This window comes from Leptodactylus fuscus, chromosome 8, assembly GCF_031893055.1.
Source record: "Leptodactylus fuscus isolate aLepFus1 chromosome 8, aLepFus1.hap2, whole genome shotgun sequence".
NCBI lineage: Eukaryota > Metazoa > Chordata > Amphibia > Anura > Leptodactylidae > Leptodactylus > Leptodactylus fuscus.
In genome coordinates this window covers 39,637,216-39,659,598 of record NC_134272.1, presented here as the reverse complement: position 1 = coordinate 39,659,598, position 22,383 = coordinate 39,637,216, and the positions used below count along the sequence as shown (strand labels likewise).

At 40.2% G+C, this 22,383-nt stretch overlaps 1 protein-coding gene across 1 annotated transcript in view; it reads right to left on the bottom strand.

The window, feature by feature from the left end:
* HIBCH (3-hydroxyisobutyryl-CoA hydrolase) overlaps positions 1 to 22,383 on the bottom strand; it is a 285,341-nt gene that overhangs the window by 43,347 nt on the left and 219,611 nt on the right. The window contains exon 8 of the mRNA XM_075285159.1: positions 5,207 to 5,285. Within this exon, the coding sequence (XP_075141260.1) occupies positions 5,207 to 5,285 (79 nt within the window). The remainder of the gene's footprint in view (positions 1 to 5,206; positions 5,286 to 22,383) is intronic.

Here is a 22,383-nt window from a genome sequence, read left to right as displayed (position 1 = left end):
AGCTATGTCGTGAGGAGAGACCACTACGTCTGGAGGAGAGAAAGTTTAATCAGAAACATATAGACTGGTATTCTTCACGGTAAAGAAGAGCGAGGCTCTGGAACTCTCTGCCCCAAGAAGTGGTGATTGTGGATTCATTTAACAAGTTCAAAGTGGGCCTGGATGCCTTTCTTGAGGAGAACAATAATATGGGTTATCGGTTCCAGATTTTAAGGACACGTTGATCCAGGGTTTTTATACTGACTGCCAGACTGGAGTCGGGAAGGATTTTTTTTCCCCTGAAATGGGGCAATTGGCATAATCCTCATGTTTTTGGTTTGGTTTGCCTTCCCCTGGATCAACACTGTAGGGATTGTAGGGTTATAGGTTGAACTTGATGGACTGATGTCTTCATTCAACCTCATCTACAATGTAATTGAGTAGGAAGCAGAAAAAAAAGCATTTCATTCACATAAGCTCCAGCTATCTGACTCTTCTTAGATTTCAATAGAGACTGTTCTGGTGACAGATCCCCTTTAAATTATGATGTAAACCTGTTGTCTTCAGAATCCTTTGTAAGCATGAATATACTGTATATGCATATAGAAATAGTGCAGCGTTCTCATGCTGAAGGCGCAGGAGCTGTACTTCAGCATGGCTTCTGGGTTGCGGCTGTATTACATAACCTCAACCCATGAACAGATGCCTAAGTCAGAAAATATTTAGACTTTTTGGGGCTTAACCCCTCAGATGCCATGACCAATAGTAATCAATGTCTATAGGTGGTTATCCCTATGAATTCCCTGCAATGATATTGCAGAGTCTGAGGGGTTGATTGGCCTCCTGGATGCATTTCCCTCCTGCACACAGGGAGTGTATGTGTGACATTTTACAATACAAAAGTACTGGAGTTCATTGCTCTTGAGAACAAGACATCCCAGCTTCCAGCCCCCTTGTGTGACAGTAAAAATAAGTCAAGTGGCAAAGAAAAACTGATGCCAAACACAATTAAAAGTTCCGAGGTTTTATTCATTCATAGATCAGAAGCTATTTGGTTATTCAGAACAGAATACTGCTGCTGTTGAGTAGACTTACCCAGTAAAACCTGATGCCTGCCACTGCTTGACAGTTACTGTGCCTCAGTATTTAAAGATGATGAGTGGTTTGGGTGGCACTACCTCTCCAGGAGCCTCAGAACTTGGGCATTCACTGGGGCAGCACGGTGGCTCAATGGTTAGCACTGCAGCCTTGCAGCGCTGGAGTCCTAGGTTCAAATCCTGCCAAGGGCAACATCTGCAAGGAGGTTGTATGTTCTCCCCGTGTTTGCGTGGGTTTCCTCCGGGTACTCCGGTTTCCTCCCACACGCCAAAGACATACTGATAGGGAATGTAGATTGTGAGCCCTATATGGGACAGTGACTGACAATATCTGTAAAGCGCTGCAGAATATGATGGCGCTATATAAGTAAGCATAATAAATAAATAAATAAATAAAATCTGCCACTTGTAGAGCAGTGGTTCCCAGCCATGGCACATACTCCTTGAGACTGCGCAGCTTACTTTCTCAGGTACACATACCCAGGTTCAGAACCACTGACACAGAAGAACTAACAATCAGTTACTACTCAGATATAGTAGGGTTATGACTGATCTTTGTAAACTGTAGAGTGTCAGAGAGCTCACAGAGTGGCATCCACTTGCTGCGACCATCCACCTGACTATTGATAGAGTAATTAGCATATCAGTCACCATTGTTATTGCCTGGAAATGGTGGCAGCCAGACAAAAATCATTCTAACTGTGCAAGAATTAGCGTGATGGTGCCTATGAAAAGACGCAAAGAGCTGGAGTTGGTGAATACTGTGAAAGGTCCTCTTTAAGCCACTTTTGGCAGCAAATTATTTATCCAATTTGTAAGGACACCTTAAGGGTGTGTGTGTCCAATGCAGTCTGTTTACAGCAGTAAAGCTGTTATAGGTAACCTACTGTATTACTGAGATAGGCGTCACAAGGTAGTAGTGTACTCAAGATTTCACGATAATTATCCATAATCACACATGATTGCTGACATATGTGTGTTTTTATATTGAGTAACTTGATGGTCAGGAAAGTGCAACCACTACACAAACCAGTCATTGTGAAAGTATAATTGGAAAAGAATGCTCAGAAACTGAAGATTACCATCAAAAATATTTTCTTATTCACAGATAAGCAATTATCATGAAAACAGTAAGATCTGGAACATGAATCCGTAAAAATCCTACAAATGTGAAAAACTTTGCCTTTTCACCAATTGGCAAATCCAGCATCCGGTAATTAAATGAGGGCTCTAATATTTTAAAATGTCTTCCTAAGGCTACTACAAGAGATTATGCAATATAATGTGAAATTTCTTCAAAATATGTAAAAATCCTTTAAGATATAGACAGGCTATGCATAGAGGATCGCTTTTTCTGCTTTAGGTCTAAATCCTTCAGGGATTGCAGCTTGAGAGATATGTGTGACACAGATTTTTCAAAAATTACACTACAGCCTCTGATATGTTGAACTGCTGAACGTGACCTAATTATTTTTTGTTCTTCCTAAGCCTCTGTGACATCAATGACTAGAGTATAGATTTTGAGCTGTAAAGCCTTACATAATGTACAATCTATGTTGTGTGTAATTAGTACACACACATATATATATTTATGTATGTGTGTAGATATATATATATATATATATATATATATATATATATATATATATATTTTTTTTTTTTTTGTTTTGTTTTTTTGTTTATTTATTTATTTTTTTAAACACACACACACACACACACATATGCATACACACACACTTATTTCTGGAGTCAAAGGGCACACTATATCAGGCCACCGACACAACACATGTTTAAAGCTTAACTAAACTTTCAGCCAAGTTCTGATTATCTGGCAGTATTTGTATCATTAATACATTTTGTAACAAATTTTGTAATATACTTTATCAAAGGGAGTCTATAATTTGATTTAGTCAAACTTCCCTTAATGACATGTTGGAATAGCCTTTAGAAAAGCTAATCTAACCCTACCTTTCTTTATATCTTCTTCAACTGCTTTTACTTTTTTCTTATATGCAAATGCTCCGAGCACAGCACCAGCATCCCTAGTATACCAACTCCTTCTGCTTTGTTACACGCCCCTTCTTTGCTAAGGCATCCCTTTCTTCTTATTTTTCACTGCATCACCAGCAGCAATCCTCAGATGCAAGATGCAAATGCATGGGATGTACGCTAGGCCCAGATTTGTATTGCACATCGGAGGATTGCTGCTGGTGACACAGAAAAGAAAAAGAAGGGGATGCCTTAACAAAGAAGGGGCATGTAACAAAGCAGGAGGCGGTGGAATCCCGGGGATGATGGTGCTGTGCTCAGAGCACAGGGGAACGTCCTATCTGCTCAGTGCACAGCATTTGCATATAAGAAAAAAAGTATTGCCATGAGTAAGGGACGGACGTCCTGAAATGCGTAGGCTTGTCTGCTCAACTAAACATGCATATTTTTATGGAACAGATTATGTAAGTTCTTTTTGTTTCCTATATCTGGTGCCTATTTTTATGCTTTCTTAATAAAAGCTAAGTTTTATTATAAGACCCTTTGTGCTGAAAATTTCTCCAATTTGGTTTCTGTGTTGTTTTGCCCCAGCCTGGGGTGTACTTTTTCGTGCACTTGAGGTTCAGCTGACTCACATTAATGCCGGCGAGCTGTGGACTATGTTTTTTCCTCTACATAAGAAATAAAGTGTTTCATTCAAAAACGCATTTAAAGAAGAGATGAACAAAGGTGGGACTAGAATAGCCATTCTAAAGGCTATTTCAACATCTCATTAGTGAAATTTGTCTAAATCAAACAACAGACTTCCTTTTAACAAACTTTGTCCTTTCTGTGAAATCTTCCCTTTTTTTTTGTCTCATTCGGTTGTTTCTATAATTAGAACTGTTTCCGCCTCTCATTGAATGTTATTGTGGCGGAGGTTGGGAAAGGGTTACTCCAGGATATCACTTCTTATAAATCCTCCAAACCAGTTGCGTAATTACTGGGGTAGCAGCTGCCACAGGGCCTGGGGACATTAGGGGTTGGGGACATTAGGGGCCTGGGACATGAGGGGCTCGGCGACAGCCGCTACCTCTGCATTTGTTTTCTTTTCTTGATAGGCCGTTACCGGCTGGAGTAATGGGCCCTATTTACTTTTCGATCCTGGCAGTGGCCGGGATCGGTGATGCCTCAGGCCCCACAAACATCATTATTATACTCAGGGGTCTTTTCAGACCCCTGAGTATAATGATCTTAGGTCCAGGGGAGGTAAGATAACATAAAAAAAACATGTTACTTATCTCTCCGGGCAGGCTTCGGCCTACTTCTGTGATTCTCACTGACGTCACTGGACTGGGGCCTGCGTCCCGGGTCATATGACGTCCCGGGAAGATGGCCGACACCACCGAGGACTGTAGCGGAGCCGGACATAGGTAAGTAACATTGTTTTTTATGTTGGTACCCCCCTTCGGTCTCCGATTATTATACTCCGTGGTCTGAAAAGACCACAAAGTATAATAATTGTTTATGGGTGTCCACAGTGGGACATAATACTGTGTGCAGGGGCAACTATGGGGCATAATACTGTGTGCAGGGGCCACTATGGGGCATAATAGTGTGTGCAGGGGTCACTATGGGGCATAGTGTGTGCAGGGGCCACAATGGGGCATAATAGTGTGTGCAGGGGTCACGATGGGACATAATAGAGCGCACAGGAATCCATGGGGGGGAAGTCGGTCAGGGTCTCCAGCGTGTGTCAGTCGGGGGGAGGGGGGCATGCCAAAAGTTCACCACGCGGCCCTGCCGTACCTAGTTACGTCACTGCTCCAAACAATTTACCCACAACAGAGATTAAGCTAAACAGAGGTCTATAGCTTCAGGGCGCACTTTTTGACTCCTTTTTCAATATTGACACCACACTTGTTACTTGCCAATCCTGCGACACGGGTCTTTATAGAATCAATAAATAGTAGAAGAAAAAAAAAAGTGTATTCTGGAACTTATTACTCATAGGACTAGAGTGTATAACATCTGGTCCCAGTGATCTATATATCAAGAAGTCCCAGAGGTCCCAGTGATCTATATATCAAGAAGTATATACAATTAGTATATACAATTTTGTGGGCAGTACAAGGCAGTAATATAGTAAACAGTAAACTTACCAATTGCTGTCTCTGGCATTGCAAATAGAGTCTTATCAGAAGCTACTCTGAAATGACCATGAACAGATAGTCCAACACCCTGAAAAAAAGAAAACAAAAGGTGAGAATGATTCGGTTAATGGAAATATATTAATAGGAGCAGAGATAAACCTTTGTGACCACAAACCAATGAGATATTTCTCTTTTTATGGATATGCCAATTAGCCTATGAATCTGCAGGGTGTCATGCATTTTGTCATGCAATCATTTTTTTCATAAAGACCTACAAAAAGCCAAGCATAAAAGGAACCAGATTTACTCATATAAAAATAATAATAATAATAATAAAAAAAAAATGTTAAATAATCACAGAGAGTTAATAGTCAAACCTGCCAACAAGTGACAGAACACATTTGTGTCGAACATCTACAGGATGTAAAGGGAATTACAGAAGCAACACATTTTGCTTTTCTGTTTTATTGAGCATCACAGTTTGCTTTTCACTGGAAACCATGTGTCAATGTGCTAAAAGCACGAGGCGATATGCAAATCAATAACAAATACTTGTGAATAATGTATGAAAAGATTACCATCACTTTCCAAGAAGAACATTTACCAAGTCTTTTTAAGTCGATCAATTCCCATAAACCCTTACTGAAACCGCATATCCATTTGGAAAGAACTATTTTTTTTTATGAGGCATTTTAGTGCATCCATCCTTACCAATGAATGAATTCTCAAGAATCAGATGGGAATGATCACAGACACTTTACCTCAACCCTGCACGATCCATTTGCGAAACTGGAACATATCTAAGAGTACTATTAACCTCTATATTGCCATCACAAGAAATAGATCTGGACTATATTTTTTTTTAATGTAGATTGTGAGACCCATACAGGGCTCACAATGTACATTTTTCCCAATCAGTATTTCATTGAAGTATGGGAGGAAATCCAGGCAAACATGGGGAGAACATACAAACTCCTTGCAGATGTTGTCCTTGGCAGGATTTGAAACAAGGACGCCAGCGCTGCAAGGCAACAGTACTAACCACTGAGACACCGTGTTGCCCCATGACCATATTTTTTTCATAAATTTTTCAATATTGTAAGGAAATAATACAGAATAATGGGAATAATTCGCACAGAATACATGGTCACACTGCAATGGAAATAAGAGAGATGGGCGTTTGCAGTAGTTTCGTCTAATACACTTTTATGGCAAGTTTACATGAGCACACACAAAGAACTATTCAGCTTCAAGTACAAAGGTAATGTTTCCACGTCTGGTAGGGTCCCTTCTCCAGTTCAAGGTCAAAAAACCCTGGCTAGCACTACTCCTGCCATTGACTGACAGTACAGTGTTTAGTATAGGACTTCATCTCCAGTCCAAGATGTCTGGCAAGATATCAGAAGCTATGCCCTCTCCATACCCGGTAGGTGCAAGCTATATTATACAGCAGCCAACTGCCACTAAGAGCGGCAACTGATGCTTGTTGCAATCGGAGCCGTTATCCTTTTAGATGCCTCTGTGAATTGTGAACAAGGCATCTAAATATCAGTGGTGCCCATAGTTTTGTGACTGGAGGGCCACAATTGGTTGTTATGTCAGCGGGAAGCCTATCAAAGGCAAGGACACTTTAACCATTGGGCAAACGGTGCAGCTGCACCAGGCCTTGTGGCAGCTGGGGCACCCTTGGGACAATTCATCATTTACAGTGCTGACCTAGTGTTCTGGGTAGGGGGTCTGCTCTATCCTAATTGCAGGACTATTCTCTGAGCTTATCTTAGTTGGAATCTGAGGAGACCCCAACACAGATATGAACCTAGTCTTACAGACATCTATCCCTCCACCTGAGCATTCTCTTGTTATGTAGCAACCTTTTGCATGGTATACTACCAAATGCTATTAAAAAAAAAAAAAAAAGTATATAATGACCAGTTAAGAAAATTTGCATAACAATAAAACACCATTTTTATAAAAATGGAACTGTAACGAAGAATAAGAAAGATCTCATTGGAAAGTGTAGAAGCTGCCCTACAATGTACTGTCATTAGTTTAATACCTATTTACTTGCTGACAAACGTTTAACCCCTTCCTGCTGCAGTCATTTTCGATTTTTGTTTTCACAGTAGTATGAGGACTCACTTTTTGATTCCTTTTTCATTATTGACACCACATTTGCTACATGTCAATTCTCTGACACAGACCTTTATAGAATTACTGATTAGAAGTAAAAAAAAAGGTGTCTATTACAGAACGCATTTCTTATAGGATGAGAGTATAACATCTGGTCCCAGTACCTCTGCAGTTTTCCTTGCTTAAACCGGAGATATATAATGTACAGTTCACTTTGTCACTCTGTATTTCATCTAACATTGTGTGTTTCTTTGGGAATAAAGACGAGAAAAAAAAAGATTAAGTAAATCTTTTTTTCCCTTTTCACCCTCCACTTTCGCCCTTATTACATTATTATATTATGTTCACTATTACCTAGTTGCTCCCCAATCTCTAATTTACTATTCTGTCAGTTCTGCTTGTTAATATTAAAGCTCAAACGGCCTGATTAATTGTGGTTTTGATTTGGGTCATTAAAAAAAAAAAGTTGATTCTTGGGAAGACATCAGACACGGAGACACCAGTTTCCAGTGCACATTCATGAACTAGACTTTCACTATCACTTCTTTCCCTAATGAAAAAATATGAAAATCTGTCTCCCATGATGTTAATATAGGGAGACAGTGCCTCAGTCATGCAGCCCACTAGGGGGTGCTCCCTTTAACATCATGCCCAACCTTCCTAGAGGCCTTTGCTGCAACGATGTGGGATTTTACCAAGTCAGTCTCTGAGCCGAGGACAGCTGTTTCGATCTGATTGGATCTGCCCGGCACAGAGAAGACTAACTTCGCCGAGGTGAGAGGCTTCAGACCAGGTTAAGGAGATATTGTCACTCCTTAGGGAGAGACCACCATATAGGTGTGTGGAGACTTATCAAGTCATTTGCGCTCCACTGTGAGGGATCATGGGAAGAATATGCAAATCTGTCTCCTATGATGTTAATATAGGGAAACCGTATCTTAACCTGGTCACCATCACCAAGTTAGTCTTCTCTGCGCTGGGCTGAAGAGATCCAATCAGATCAAAACACCTGTCCTCGGCTAAGAGACTGACTTGGTAAAATCCCACATCACCGCAGTGAAGGCCTCTGGGAAGGTCGGGCATGATGTTAAAGGGAGCGCCCCCTAGTGGGCTGCATGACTGAGGCACTGTCTCCCTATATCAACATCATAGGAGACAGATTTGCATATTTTTCCCATGATCCCTCACAGTGGAGCGCAAATGGCTTGATAAGTCTCCACACACCTATATGGTGGTCTCTCCCTAAGGTGTAACAATAATACCTTTTTTCCCCCTAACTACAACTCTAAATAGGTTATTTATCTGTAGGAGTGTCCATGTAAATAATATGAGGAAGGTACCACACAGCCTCACCATAAACCCATGAAGAACCAGCATTCAAATGTCAATGAGGGATTCCCGAAACACTGCTCTCAGACATACGTGAAACTTTAACTTTATCAGAATTATGCCGATCCCACCCTCCATACAAAACTGGTATACAAGATGGTTTTAATCCTGTCACACACTTACAAAAGGGTCTGTCCTGCGAAGTAAACTCAGCAGAACCTTTATCCCACTCCATAGTTAATCTTAGCACAGCCAGGCTGAATGTGGGTGGAACTAGCAATGATCTGTGCTCCCATTTACTTCAATAGGGGCGGAGAGTGCTGTACTATCTCCAGTGCTCCCACTAAAGTGAAGTGAATGGGAGCACTGACCGTAACCAGTCCCGAACACCTGATCAGGTTGTATGTGAACATTAGAAACACCCTGCAGACTTCACTTAGTGGGACAACCCCTTTAAGATGAAAATACCTTAGGATGAAAACACACTGTATTTTTTAATTACCTTTCAAAGTTGTTTTGAAGTGGTAGAAGAATGATTGTCCACAGAAGAAAAGATGGGCGCTACACAAAGTAATGTGTCATGCCAACAGTAATGCATACTCAGACCACTCACATATGGGATTGTTTTTCATCCAAGGTAGTGGGCTCACTCACAATTTGCCCAAGAACATTGCCATGAATATAGAATGGTATCTAAACATCCTCCAAACTAAATTATTCCCAATAATCCAGGAGCAATCTCCTGTAACATTAAAATTTTGGGTGCGTTCTCCCATTGAGAACCGGTGGGCAATCCTCAAAAAGAGGGTGAAAAAAACCCCAACAAAAACTAAACCCAAATCGTGGTACATTACAAGAACTGATTAGGTAAGAATTGGTTCATTCAGGATTTTGCACAGAGGCCGATATACAGCACAAAAAGCAGAACTATTGAAAACTAAAGACGAAAGTGTAAAAATCGAGTCTTTCTATAAACTTGATGTATTTGTTAATAAAAATGTAAAAAATAATAAAACGCATATAACTCTATGTCAGTATACCATAGAAACATCTAACACACTGAAGCAGAAAACTTTGTGAATAGCAAGATTTGTATCAGTCTCAAAACTTCTAGTCACGACTGTATGTGTATGGCTTCTATTAAAAAGGTTTTTAAAGAAAGATACTATTGTCACACATGCTAAAATAAGGTCAGTCCACAGAGAGCTGTATGAGCAGGCATTTGCATATTTAAAAGGCAGCAGATAATGCATAAATCTGACTGATCAAGGGGCTTAGAGACGCAGTTTAGCCATGCATGAGAACACTGAATTATCCTGTGATCAAATCAAGGGTCCCATAGATGATGCCGGTCATACATGCCATCAACAACCATAGTAACTAATGGTCTTCTGTCTTAAGCTGAAGGATCTTTATAAAGACGGATCAAAAGGCAGTTGACAGATTAGCAATAAAATAAAGGAAAGACGTGTTCATTCACAATATCCACTGTGTTTTTTGATTTAATAAGACATTGACATTAACTACGATGCTTGTTTTGTTTACAAGCCTCAAATCTGAATGAAGCCAATGACATATGGGACTGTTGGCATTATAGTGTCTTAATGTGTAGGAAAGCAGCAGTGTACATTAAGAGGAGACAGATGGAAATCCCTGCCTGCGCCTTCCGCACAGAAGCTCACAGTCATTAATTTTTGATCCCAGTCTAATGCCTGAACATCACATCTGGTTACATAATCATGAAGCAGAATCTCTGCCTGGAAGAACAAGTCTAGATCTACAGTAAATCGCTCCATTGAGTCAATACAAAAAATACAAGTTCATTTTGTCATATTCCGACGTATAACATGTTCAGGCCTTATGTTTTCTTTATTTAGGATTTATCTAACAATTTAGGCAAAGTTCAGCTTCCTTTTCTTCAGTTGCTCTGATCAGTCATAGGCTCGGAACAATGGACAAAAAAGCAATGATCGTGGGCACTGCCGCCAGATCTCTGCGGTACTGTACAGCATCAACTAATAAGGTGGATGTCGGGATAGGTTTAGTGCTAGTTCACACGGGGCCAAAGGGGCGGATTTTGACAGCGGAATCCACGTCATAATCTGCCCCTTTACAATGGTGGTCTATGGAGACCACTAGCGTTCTTTTTTTCCACTATTGGCAACTGCCGATAGCGGAAAAAAAAGAAGCGAGCTGCCCTTTCTTCAGGCGGCTTCCGCCTGGCAGCCACAGCCTCCGGCATCGGCCCATTCATTTGAGCAGACTCCAGGGTGGGGGAAGCCGTGACCTCGTGGCAGGCAGGTTTTTACCATATTTTGACTTGGCTCCCAGAGTCAAAATATGGTTAAAACCCGCCCCACCGCCCCCCGTGTGAACGAGCCCTTAAACCTTTCACATTGCCTTATAGTTCTCAGATGTGTGAGCACAGTGCTATCATTTTTTTTAAATAAAATAGATGCTTGATTTTGACAAAAAAAATCTACTTATAATTCCTATGCAAATGAGGTAAGCGTGTATCAGAGGAATGTTCTGGGGTGGCTGAGCATCACAGCAAGATCTTCCTCTTGCTCAATACCCCCCCACCCCTGCCAGCAACATAGAAGTAAACAAGTTTAGACACTTTTATTATATACTTTTTTGGCAAAATTAACCCAATCTACAAACAAACTACAGCATTGTACTCACAGCTCTGAGGTATCCAACACAATGTTGGGAATAGTTTCACTGAAAATCAAATAGTGCTAAAACTTTTCATGTAGAAATTCACAAAAAACAACATTTGGGGAGGGACACGTTTTATTTTATATTTTCCAGTGATCATAAATCTCCCCCAGCATGTCATTTTTACTGCACATTGAATGCAGTAAAAACAAAACACATGAAGAAATGGTCCAACTGTGTTTTTTTTCCTCCAATTCCACCACATTGAGAATTTTTTTCCAGCTTCTCAGTTCATTGTACAGAATATTAAACTGTCCCATTACAAAGTAAAATTTATCCTGCAATCTACAAGCCCTCATACACTTCTGAGAATAAAAAAAATAGTGGCTTTTGGAAAGTGAGGAGTAAAAAAATTAAATGCAAAAACAAAAAATGGCTATGGATGAGCAAGGTTTTAAGTTTTTCAGATTTTGACTTATGTTCTTTTCAAGCAAATCTCCTTAAAAGGGAAAATGTCACATTGAACTCACATTCTGATCTGCTAGCACCATGGTACAGGGAAGAAAAGTAGAGTCCGAAAGGGTCCCACCACTACCATAGGGCCCAATGCAAGTGCATTGTTGGACCTATGGTTAAGATGAGCCTGCGATCAGAAAAACTCCAGGAGATTGGGGTCCAAAAGTCCCCCTAAAGCCTCCTTGTGCATGGAGAACTAGTGTGCTTGCATGACTGGCATTCTCCATTCAATGCTGCCAGGACTGTAATCTCAAGCAGCCCCACAGAAGTGAATGGAGCTCCAGTCACACAAGTACACTGATGCTCCATTCACAAGGAGGCTTATATGCACAGTAAATGTATATTATATTACACAGGTTTCTATAGAACACTTAGTTATGCTTGTAGAGAGAACAGACTCAGATATATCTTTGTGTTTAAACAGAGAGAAAACAGATTAGAGTCCTGGAGCCTCTATCAGCAAATTGCAAATAGCTGAACTGCACAGAGCTCTACATAATAGTGTACCCCCCTTATCAGATACAGGACATGCACCATGTCAATGGTGTGTATACAACAGGAGAAATAAACAAGTGCAGAAGATGCCAGGAGCTCCCAGAGAAACACAGAAATCATTCAAAACACTGCTAAAAAGTATTTGAGTGCACTTATTAACCCACTAATAGACCTTTAATTAAAAAATATTTTTTGCCAGGAAACCCCCTTTAATTATCTGTTATTTTGCTTATCTCTGATTTTGTAACTTTATTTTCTTTGATTAGGGAACTTTTAATTAAATTTTTTATTTCATAATTCTGTATTCCGATGCAGTATCATCTGTCATTATTGTCTGGCAACCACACATGGCAGTCATGAGCGTCTTCTTTAGGCCCTTAGCTGTCATATTTATCTTTCGTTATCTAGGATCATACCAGGGGTTGTTGCTAGGACAATATAGATATCTTAGAAGTTTAGGATGTCGTGAAGGTATCTTAGAAGTCTAGATCACTATTAAGTCATAAGTTCAGTGGGCAAAACTGAAGTTCTCTCTAGTTTCCGCTGTTGTTGTTGGAGGCTGACTTTCAAAGCCATTCTATACAGCAACTTTTGAGCCTTGGTCATCTCTGTGTAATGCATTTATGGTGTGTTCCTCATTCTCAGCAGCCATAAATGTCTAAAATTGGTACCAAATTTAAAAATATATTCTGCAACACATGTCCATAATGGGGTCTCCCAAGCTCTGTCCATACTAGAGAGTTGTCCAGCAGCAGCCGCATGCTGGTGGGAATGAATAGTAGCCATCTTATCACATAAGACAGGATCAGGGAAAACTCATTATGGAGATAAATGCAGAACCCTGAGGTGATGGGAATACCCCTTTAAAATGAACTGTCACTACATCTTACAGGAAGGAAGCTATAAAGATACACATATGCAGCTAGACACAGAAGCATTTTTCTTGTATTTTTGCACTTAAAACCTTTTATGTTTTGAGCAAATAGAGAAATTTTCTATTTATTATAAATATAATTTTTAGAGGACAGAGTATAAAATAAATTTTTGGTGTTTATAATTAATATAGTATTGACCTTTTAATATTGATAGGCCACAAATATCAGAGAGTCCCCAAGCCTTTTAAATACTGAGTACAGCACTAGCGAAGCAATCGCATTAGATATTTATTACAACAATTGTTAAATTCAATAGTTAATAAAGATTGTCTTCTAAACTACAAGTGTGTAAATGCATCAAGTACCCTATAGCAGAAGTGATAATCTGCCATCTGCTGGTTAGTTTAACAAAGTACTCTGTGTAAAATGGTCATTTGGCTTTCTCCATTTCTCATACAACTGCTATATAGAACAGGGGTCAGCAAACCCTGGCATTGTGCTAAGAATGGCATGTAAGCCTGGCATGGATTCTTCCTCTTATTTGGTGTTTACTTGACAACTGATAATTGTGACTCCTGCATTTTGTGAACCTCTGGCACCTGCGCACATTGGTTCAGTCCACAGATGGACGGCGGGAGAGGACCACGTGACTGTACTTGTCAATAGTAGTGCAGACGCAATGGGGGAAGCTAAGTGATGGGTACCATCACAATTTTTACTAAATAGGTGTTTACAGCGCATCATAGCCCCCATTCATGAATGAAGGACTGGGCAATATAGTAATGAAACAGCCCCCAACACAAACCTCCGCAGAGACAGAGGGGTACTCTAGTGTAAAGTGCTGTAGTCTGTTAGTGTATGGAGAGCAACCTGCCTGATAGCAATTCCCCATTAACATCAATGATATTACTCTACTCTACATGTTTCGCTTCAGCCCTAAGCTCATCAGGAGAATATCCCATTTAGAACTAAACACACTAATGAAATTGCGGTGAAAAAAAATTAGAAACAACATATTCAAAACGTTTACATTTTTCCAGTATCAAGTCTGACACAATTTGGAGAAATAAATGAAACTTTACATATGTCTCAAATAGATTAAGCTAAAATACATTTTTTTTTTACCAAAATATAAAAACACATAACGGACGAAAACAAAAACTACACGTGTGAGATGCCGCCTAGATCATGTTATTATACTCACTTATTTTGCAGCAGGTTGTGTTTACAGCCAACCCCTAAGGGAAATAATTAAAGGGATCCTATCATAGAAATCCTTTTTTTTTTTTTTTTTTTTTTTTTTTATGAGTAACATGTCTGAATAGCCTTAACCCCTTAGAGACACAGCCCAAAAGTGCGTTAAGTACCAGGCCTCTTTTCTCAAAACCGACGTGTCACTTTAAATGGCAATAACTTTGAGACGCTTTAACTTACACAAGTGATTTTGAGATTGTTTTCTCGTAACACATTATACTTCATGTTAGTGGTAAACACTAATCAATATTTTTGTATTTATTTATAAAATAAAATAAAATAGGAAATTTGATGGAAATTTGGAAAAAATTGCAATTTTCAAAATGTGAAATTCTCTGCTTTTCAGGCAGATAGTCATACCACCCAAATACATGAATAAGTATTATCTACCATATCTCTTCTTTATATCGGCATCATCTTTTGATTGTCTTTTAATTTATTTTGGACATTACAAGGCTTACAAGTGTAACAGCGATTTTCCAGATTTCCTAGAAAATTCCCCAAACTAATTCTTTAGGGACCACTTCAGTTCTGAAAGGAATTGTAAAGGCCTATATAATACAATATGTGGTCATAATCTGCTGTATGGGAACATGGTGGCGCTCAGAACGGAAAGAGCGCTATTTGGCTTTTGGAGGTCAGATAGTTTTCTGTTGCCATGTCACATTTGCTGAGCCCCTAAAGTATCAATACAATGGAAACTCCTCAAAAGTGACGCCATTTTAGAAACTTCACCCGTCAAGGAATGTATCAAGTGGTATTATGATTTTGATTCTAAAAATGTTTCCCAAAAATTGAAAATTGAAATTTTTAAAGAAATGTGCCATTTCGGTGCCCAACATGTTGCACCCACTTTGTGTTGTCAGAGACCTGCACTCCTAAAACTATTAAGGAGCCATCCCGAGGGGCAAAAAATTATATATGTGGGTATAAACTGCTGCTTGGGCACACAGCAAGGCTCAGAAGGGAAGGAACACTGCGCTTTTTAGCTTTTGGGGTACAGATTTAAAGGGACTTTCTGGGTGCCATGTTGTTTTTGCAGAGCCCTGGAGGTGCCAGTAGATTGGAATTCCCCAAGAAGTGACCCCATTTTGTAAGGGCAATTTTAGGGTCTCTGCAAAAGTGTCATGGTATCCAAAAACCAAACCATCTAAGTCTGTACTCCAAAAACCAAATAAGCCTTCTTTCCTTCTGTATCTGGCTGTGCCCCAATATCAGTTTATACCAACATATGACATTACATACATTATCCTGGGTACACCAGTATCATACATGTGGCATAAACTGCAGTTTGGGCGTACAGCAGGGCGCAGAAGGGAAGGAGCGCGATGCAGCTTTTGGAGTACAGATTCAGATGTTTGGTATCTGAAGACCATGTCATGTTTGTAGAGCCTGTAAAGTAACAGAAAAGTGGATTCCCCAAAGGAGTGACCTGATTTTGAAAACTGCACCCCTCAAAGAATTTATCAGGGGGTGTAGTAAATATTAGTATCCCAGACGTGACTGCACAGCGGATGGTGAAGAGGGAATATATAAGCGGTGCGGAGGACATTGCAAACACCACATTCCCTACTATGTCCCAGTAGCTCCTATGATTGGGGGAGTCACTCTGGGGGTCACTTCTGGTGACTTTTCCCTTGTAAGCTGTAAATCTGGGGTGTCCCCTGATATTCGCTCGCACAGCTTATATATTCCCTACCTGACGCAGCCAGTTGTGTTCTAATAATTTGGCGATTTGGGTTTTTTTCTCTTCACATTGCTAGATGCTATATTTTCTTTATTTTTCTGGTGACGTGGCCATATAAGGGCTTGTTGTTTGCAGGATGAGATGCATTTTGTAATGACACCATTTTTGGGTGCCTACAATTCATTGAATACATTTTAGTAACTCTTTTTTGCTGGATTAAAAAAAATAAATAAAATTCTGGCAATGTTTTTCCTTTTAAATTTTTCGCCATGCAGCGTACAGTATAAGTAACATGTGACCTTTATTCTGCGGGTTGGTACGGTTACAGCGATACCTCATTTAATTTCTTATGTGTTACTAGATCTGCAGAACAAAAACACATTTGGGGACATAAATCAATGTTTTTTCATCGCCATCTTCGGAGAGGTGTAACATTTTTATTTTTCGGTTGACAGTTTTGGTTGGGGGCTTATTTTTTGCGGGACAACTTATGCTTTTTATTGGTACGATTGTTGGGTACATATGACTTTTTGATCACTTTTTATAGCATATTTTGTAAGGCGAGATGGCGAAAAATCACTACTTCCGGCAGGTTTTTTCCATTTTTTTCCCCCGTCATTTACCGTGTACATTAAATATGGTTTCACACTTGGATCAGTGATGATTTAATCACTAATCCATAATGCTCTGTGAGACACAGCATGCACGTGTCTCACAGGGCATAACAGGAAGTGAGCTGGATATCCACGTCCTAGCCCACATCCCCTGCTGCTACTGTCGAGGGGCACTGCTGGCAGCCCTTCTCCAGTACCTGGACTGTGGACTGGATACCCAGCTGGATATCCACGTCCTCTGCTGCATGATTGGCAGGTTCACTGTATGTTTCTCACACTGAGAACAAGCTCTCCCTATCACTCCAAAACGAAAATGAGAAAAGATGGCCGACACTATTCTTATGAATCAGAGGTCACATATTTTGGGCAGCCAATGAGTTTCTCCAAATTTTTTTCAATGCCTACGTTGTTGTAGTTCCCGTCCCACCTCCCCTGCACAGTTATTGGTGCAAAAAAAAGCACCAGTGGAGGTGATAAGAATTTTTACTGCGTTTGCCGCATGTTATTCGATTGGAATCGAATATATTGAACAGCCTGATTTTCGATTGAATACCAATGCAATTGAACGCCGTTTGCTCATCTCTAGTCAATCTTTGCAGGACAAATTTTTCTTCATGATGCCGCCATTAATTATTCTGTACAATGTACTGGGAAGCTGGAAAAAAATTCTGAATGGAGGGGGGGGGGGGGGATTTGAACAAAATGTGCATTTCTGCGATTTTCTTATGGGATTCGTTTTTAAGGCCTTCACTGTGCAGCCAAAATGACATGTCAGCTGTATTCTATGTTTTGGTATGATTCCGGAGATACCTAATTTATATGGTTTTATTTATATTTTAACCCCTTCTTAGGTATATTTCCCATTTGCCCTGTTAATTTACTCAACCTGATTAGCAAGATGCCAGAGATCGTGTCCAAATGTCCAAGCCTAATTCCTCCCTGGAGGTAGCTTGGCTTATCTCTTTGTCTCAACCTGGGCACGGCCTTATCAGGATTGTGCTAACTTCGTTATTCTTAGCAGGGGGTGTCTGGGATCAGTGGACTGAGAGCCTTGCTATCACCTTTTAGCAGACAAGCTGACTCCATAGGAGACTTTCAAAGAGTTATGACCACATATAGTCATACTGGTACAAGGTGAGGGGGCAGAGCCGCCCACCTTGCTGACATCATCGTGGGAGGGGGCTGAATGGAGATAGCTGGTCACACATGACAAGACCCCAGCTTTTGTTGTTCTTCCTGGACTGCTGGGATGTGTCACGAAGTGCTGTGATGCTATGGAAGCTAATCCCTTGGACTAAGGTCTCAATTGCCTATGGAGATACCATGCAACCTGGCCTATTCTGCTAATGGGGTAGTCAAACCCTTACCACCTAAGGATTACTTATGGACTCTAACTACTTATTGACTAACTGCTTATGGACTCTAAAGGACTGTGCCCTGGATTTCATGAGGTGAACTCCGGAGACCCAACTGGATATTGTAATTCTGTTACTAATCATTTATTCTTTTTATCTTACTGCACTGTAGCATCCCTTTCTGTAACCATATAAGCTTGTATCCGCTAGCATATATCTCTATGTATGTTGGTTGTCTAGAATCGACCCTCTTGGGTTAATAAATATAAAACTTTAGAAGGCTCGTCTCATATTATCCTATACGACACGGTCCCTCTCTCAGGTTGAGAGCGGACGGCAAAGATAAGAAGGTGATCGCAGTTTTGCCCGTGGCAAGGCCAGGTAGGCCAGAGGCTGGATCAAAGTGGCTTTGGTGAGGCGAGATCCTTCACACCCCTAACAAAAATCCAAAACTGTGCCAATTTATTTTTTTTCTAAAAGTCGCCATATTCTGACAGCCGTAACTTTTTTATACTTCCGTGCATGGGGATGTAAAGGGCGGCTTTTTTTGCAGGGCCGGGTGTACTTTTTAGTTATACCATTTTGGGGAATTGCTTTTGCTTTGATCATTTTTTATTCAAATTTCTATCAGAGGCAAAAGAGTGAAAAAATGGCGCTTTGGCACTTTTGACTTTTTTTCCCGCTACGGCGTTTACCGTACAGGAAAAATATTTTTATAGATTTGTAGAGCAGGTGTTTTCGGACACAGGGATACCTAACATGTATGTGTTTCACGGTATTTAACTACTTTTATATGTGTTCTAGGGAAAGGGGGGGGTGATTTGAATTTTTAGTACTTAAAAAAAAAAAAAAAAAAATTATATATTTAAATTTTTTTTTTTTTTTTTTTTTTTTGCATTTATTAGAGCCCCTAGGGATCTTGAACCCCAGGGGGTCTGATCACCAATGCAATGCATTACAATAAATTGCAAAAAATCATCATTTCTTTTGCAGGCTGCATAGAGCAGCCTGCAAAAGAAAGTGAATGCAGACAGTCCGGGGAGCCTTTACAAGGCTCCCGGCTGTCATGCCAACGTGACGTCGGCCCTGGAGCATGCTCCAGGTGCTGGTGATCACCGCAAAAATATGTTGGGCACCGACTGGGGGCATTAGTGCTGGTTGTCTTCTGTGTAAAACAGTAGATGCCCAGCGGCTATGGCAGCCGCCATAGTAACACCCGGGATGCGCCGTACTAGTATAGCAGGCGTCAGCAAGGGGTTAAAGTACTGATGCCATTTATCCCTATAAGAATTACGCCCACTCAGATATCGTAGCAAACACTATAACATGCGCTTTCACAAGAGTGTTTAATGAGACACACTCAGTTCCTGACCGCTAATATCCTAATTCTGTTCTACCAGATTATTAGCTTCTAGGTAAATTGTGTAGGCTATCTCCTATCATAGTGCTATTCCCCTCCCTACATGTTTCCCTAGCATATCGCTGGTTCTTCAGGGGGTAATGGGGTAAAACAAAAAAGCAGCAGCCTCATGGGCTGAAAATCATATGGTAATGTTGGGGGGAGAATAGCAGTATGATAGGAGATAGCTGCATCAGAGTTTTAGTGTTTATAGTGTCCTTTGGAGCCTTAATTCTCTGAGTGTATAATTGATTCCTTTGATTTACCTTGGATAAGTAGACTTTGAGAGTGGTGGAGTGAGGTCAATGGAAAACCTATAGCTGGCCCTATCCCCCAGAGTTCTCTAATGTTATTTTTATGGTATTTGAAGACATTGGATATCAACAATACAAAATAATATTGCCCATCGAAATAGGTTGGCAAAGAACCCCCATGCTCCCTTTGTTTCTCTCCTACCTAACCGTTCCCTTTACAGGTTTTCTCTTACCCTTACTGACTGCGAAATACCTCAGTGTGCTGATTGATGAACATTAAATGTTTCCTTCGAAATTCAATTGTTAATGTCTAACGACAATATTGTCTCTATTAATGCGGTCTTTTCTGTGACTTTTGTTATGCTTGTTATTCTGGAAAATTCAATAAAAACTATTGAAAAGAAAACCTATAGCTGGATGTCTGGTTTATAGTCTAATGTCATGCAAGTGTCTTCTGATGGTTTGTGTCAACACTGTTTGCTGCGATATACTTGAAATGTGAGGTCCAAGTTCACTTAGAGTACGGAATGGATCAGTATGTGACATACTTCCAATCAGAAGATCCGCCCGTTTAGAATTTCGCCTCCATGTACCTCTTGCTGTCATTCCAGTTTATCATATTGCTCTACCAACCACCTGACAAGCAACGTTGTACAGTGCTGACATCTCAGCCTTGGAACACAGCGATCTGCCAAAGTGCCTCTCACTTCAAGGATTCTGTCCCTCTTAGTATTCAACAAGTGGAGATAAATGCCATGCAGACAAACATGATTTTTGAGGATTCACGTAGTGGAAGGCGGGGGAAAAAAAAAAAAAAAAAGAAGCTTTTTGCATAAGCTACACATAAAAAAAAAAAAAAAAAAAAAAAAAGTTGCAGAGGGTTATAATATATAATATGGCAACTCAAATTTTAAATGCAACTTCAAGAAAAGTATGTAAAAGCAATTTCAAGAATTTTTTTTTCAAAGTTTTAGATTTTTTTAAGGTAAGTCGTAAAAAAATAAATAAAAAAAACTATAGAAATTGAAACTATTGAAATTGGGTATCTGGTACCGAGACCTAGAATACAGGTGATATTTGACTTTGGCTGGCTTGAATATATGTATAACATATTCTTTGTCCAATAAAAACAGTTACATGTTAACTACAGGGAGTTGGTTCGTGGTGTTAAATCATAGCAAAGCTACGCGTTTCAGAACAGGATATGTTCCTTCCTCATGGCATACCATACCATAACATACCATGCCATGAGGAAGGAAGATATCCTGTTCTGAAATGCGTAGCTTTGTTATGATTTAACACCACGAACCAACTCCCTGCAGTTACCATGTAACTGTTTTTATTGGACAAAGAATAAAAGTTATATTTTATTGAAACATCGCCTGGTTGACGCTGGATTTTACCAATTTTACCCCGCTTACCCTGTACAGCGCAATAGGCGCTGCTGTGGAGAAGGACGTACCTGACAGACTGCCAGAAACGCCCTTCTGACTGTAAAGAGCTATGGTACCGGGACTGATAGCGCTTTACCCGGGGCACAGATCGGGAAAGCCGATAATCTGCTGAATTCAGCGCACTGTCAGCTTTCCAGCAGTATATAGAACTGCCTGTGCCCAAATCGGTAAAAGGTCCTCTTTAATGTGCAAAAATCAGGCATAGAAGGGGTATGAGTATCAAATGAAGATATCCAGCACTAAAAAGGACAATAAAATATATTGTCTTTATAACAATTTATAACTGATTCTTCAAACACCACTGCCTCTTTGTTACACTGATAGATGGGAGTACAGTGGGATAGACCACCACTGCCTATCCCATTAAACCCCTATCAACATGTATTGGACGGTTTTCCCAAGAATAGGTTATTAATCTTTAAAGGGGCTCTATCAGCAAAATCATGCTGATAGAGCCCCACATATGCGTGCATAGCCTTTAAAAAGGCTATTCAGGCACTGTAAAAGTTAAATTAAACTACCCCCCCTGTTTTAAAAAAATAACTTAAAAAAGAATGTTCTCTACTTACGGAACGTGCACCCTGGGCGGGCATTCAGGGTGCGCCGTCTTCTTCTTCCCCACCTCTTCTTCCTCTGACGTCTTCGGGTCCCGTCCTCCTCCGGCTAGAGAACATTCTTTTTTAAGTTATTATTTTAAAATGGGGGGTAGTTTAATTAAACTTTTACAGTGCCTGAATAGCCTTTTTAAAGGCTATGCACGCATATGTGGGGCTCTATCAGCATGATTTTGCTGATAGAGCCCCTTTAATATACAAACTGTGCTAGAAACAGCATGTTAAGTGATTTGGCTTTCTATACATTCGTCCATTTCACATCCCTGGTTGTACCAACAAGACTGCAGCGGCACTCTCCATTAACCCTTTTACTGCCAGGGATCTCCAAATATTTTGCAACACTGGCTGCCGGGGCAATTTTCACAGATTTGATAAAAACCTAAATTGCAACTTTAAAAATTATACTAACCCCCACTTCCACATAACTATATATTTTCTGAATGTAGATGCCTGCAGCATTGTCAAAATTCCACTTGGCACAACATGCGAAGAGGCACCTTCATGCAATTTTGATTTAAAGTGTATGTATTATGAAAAGTGGAAATCAAA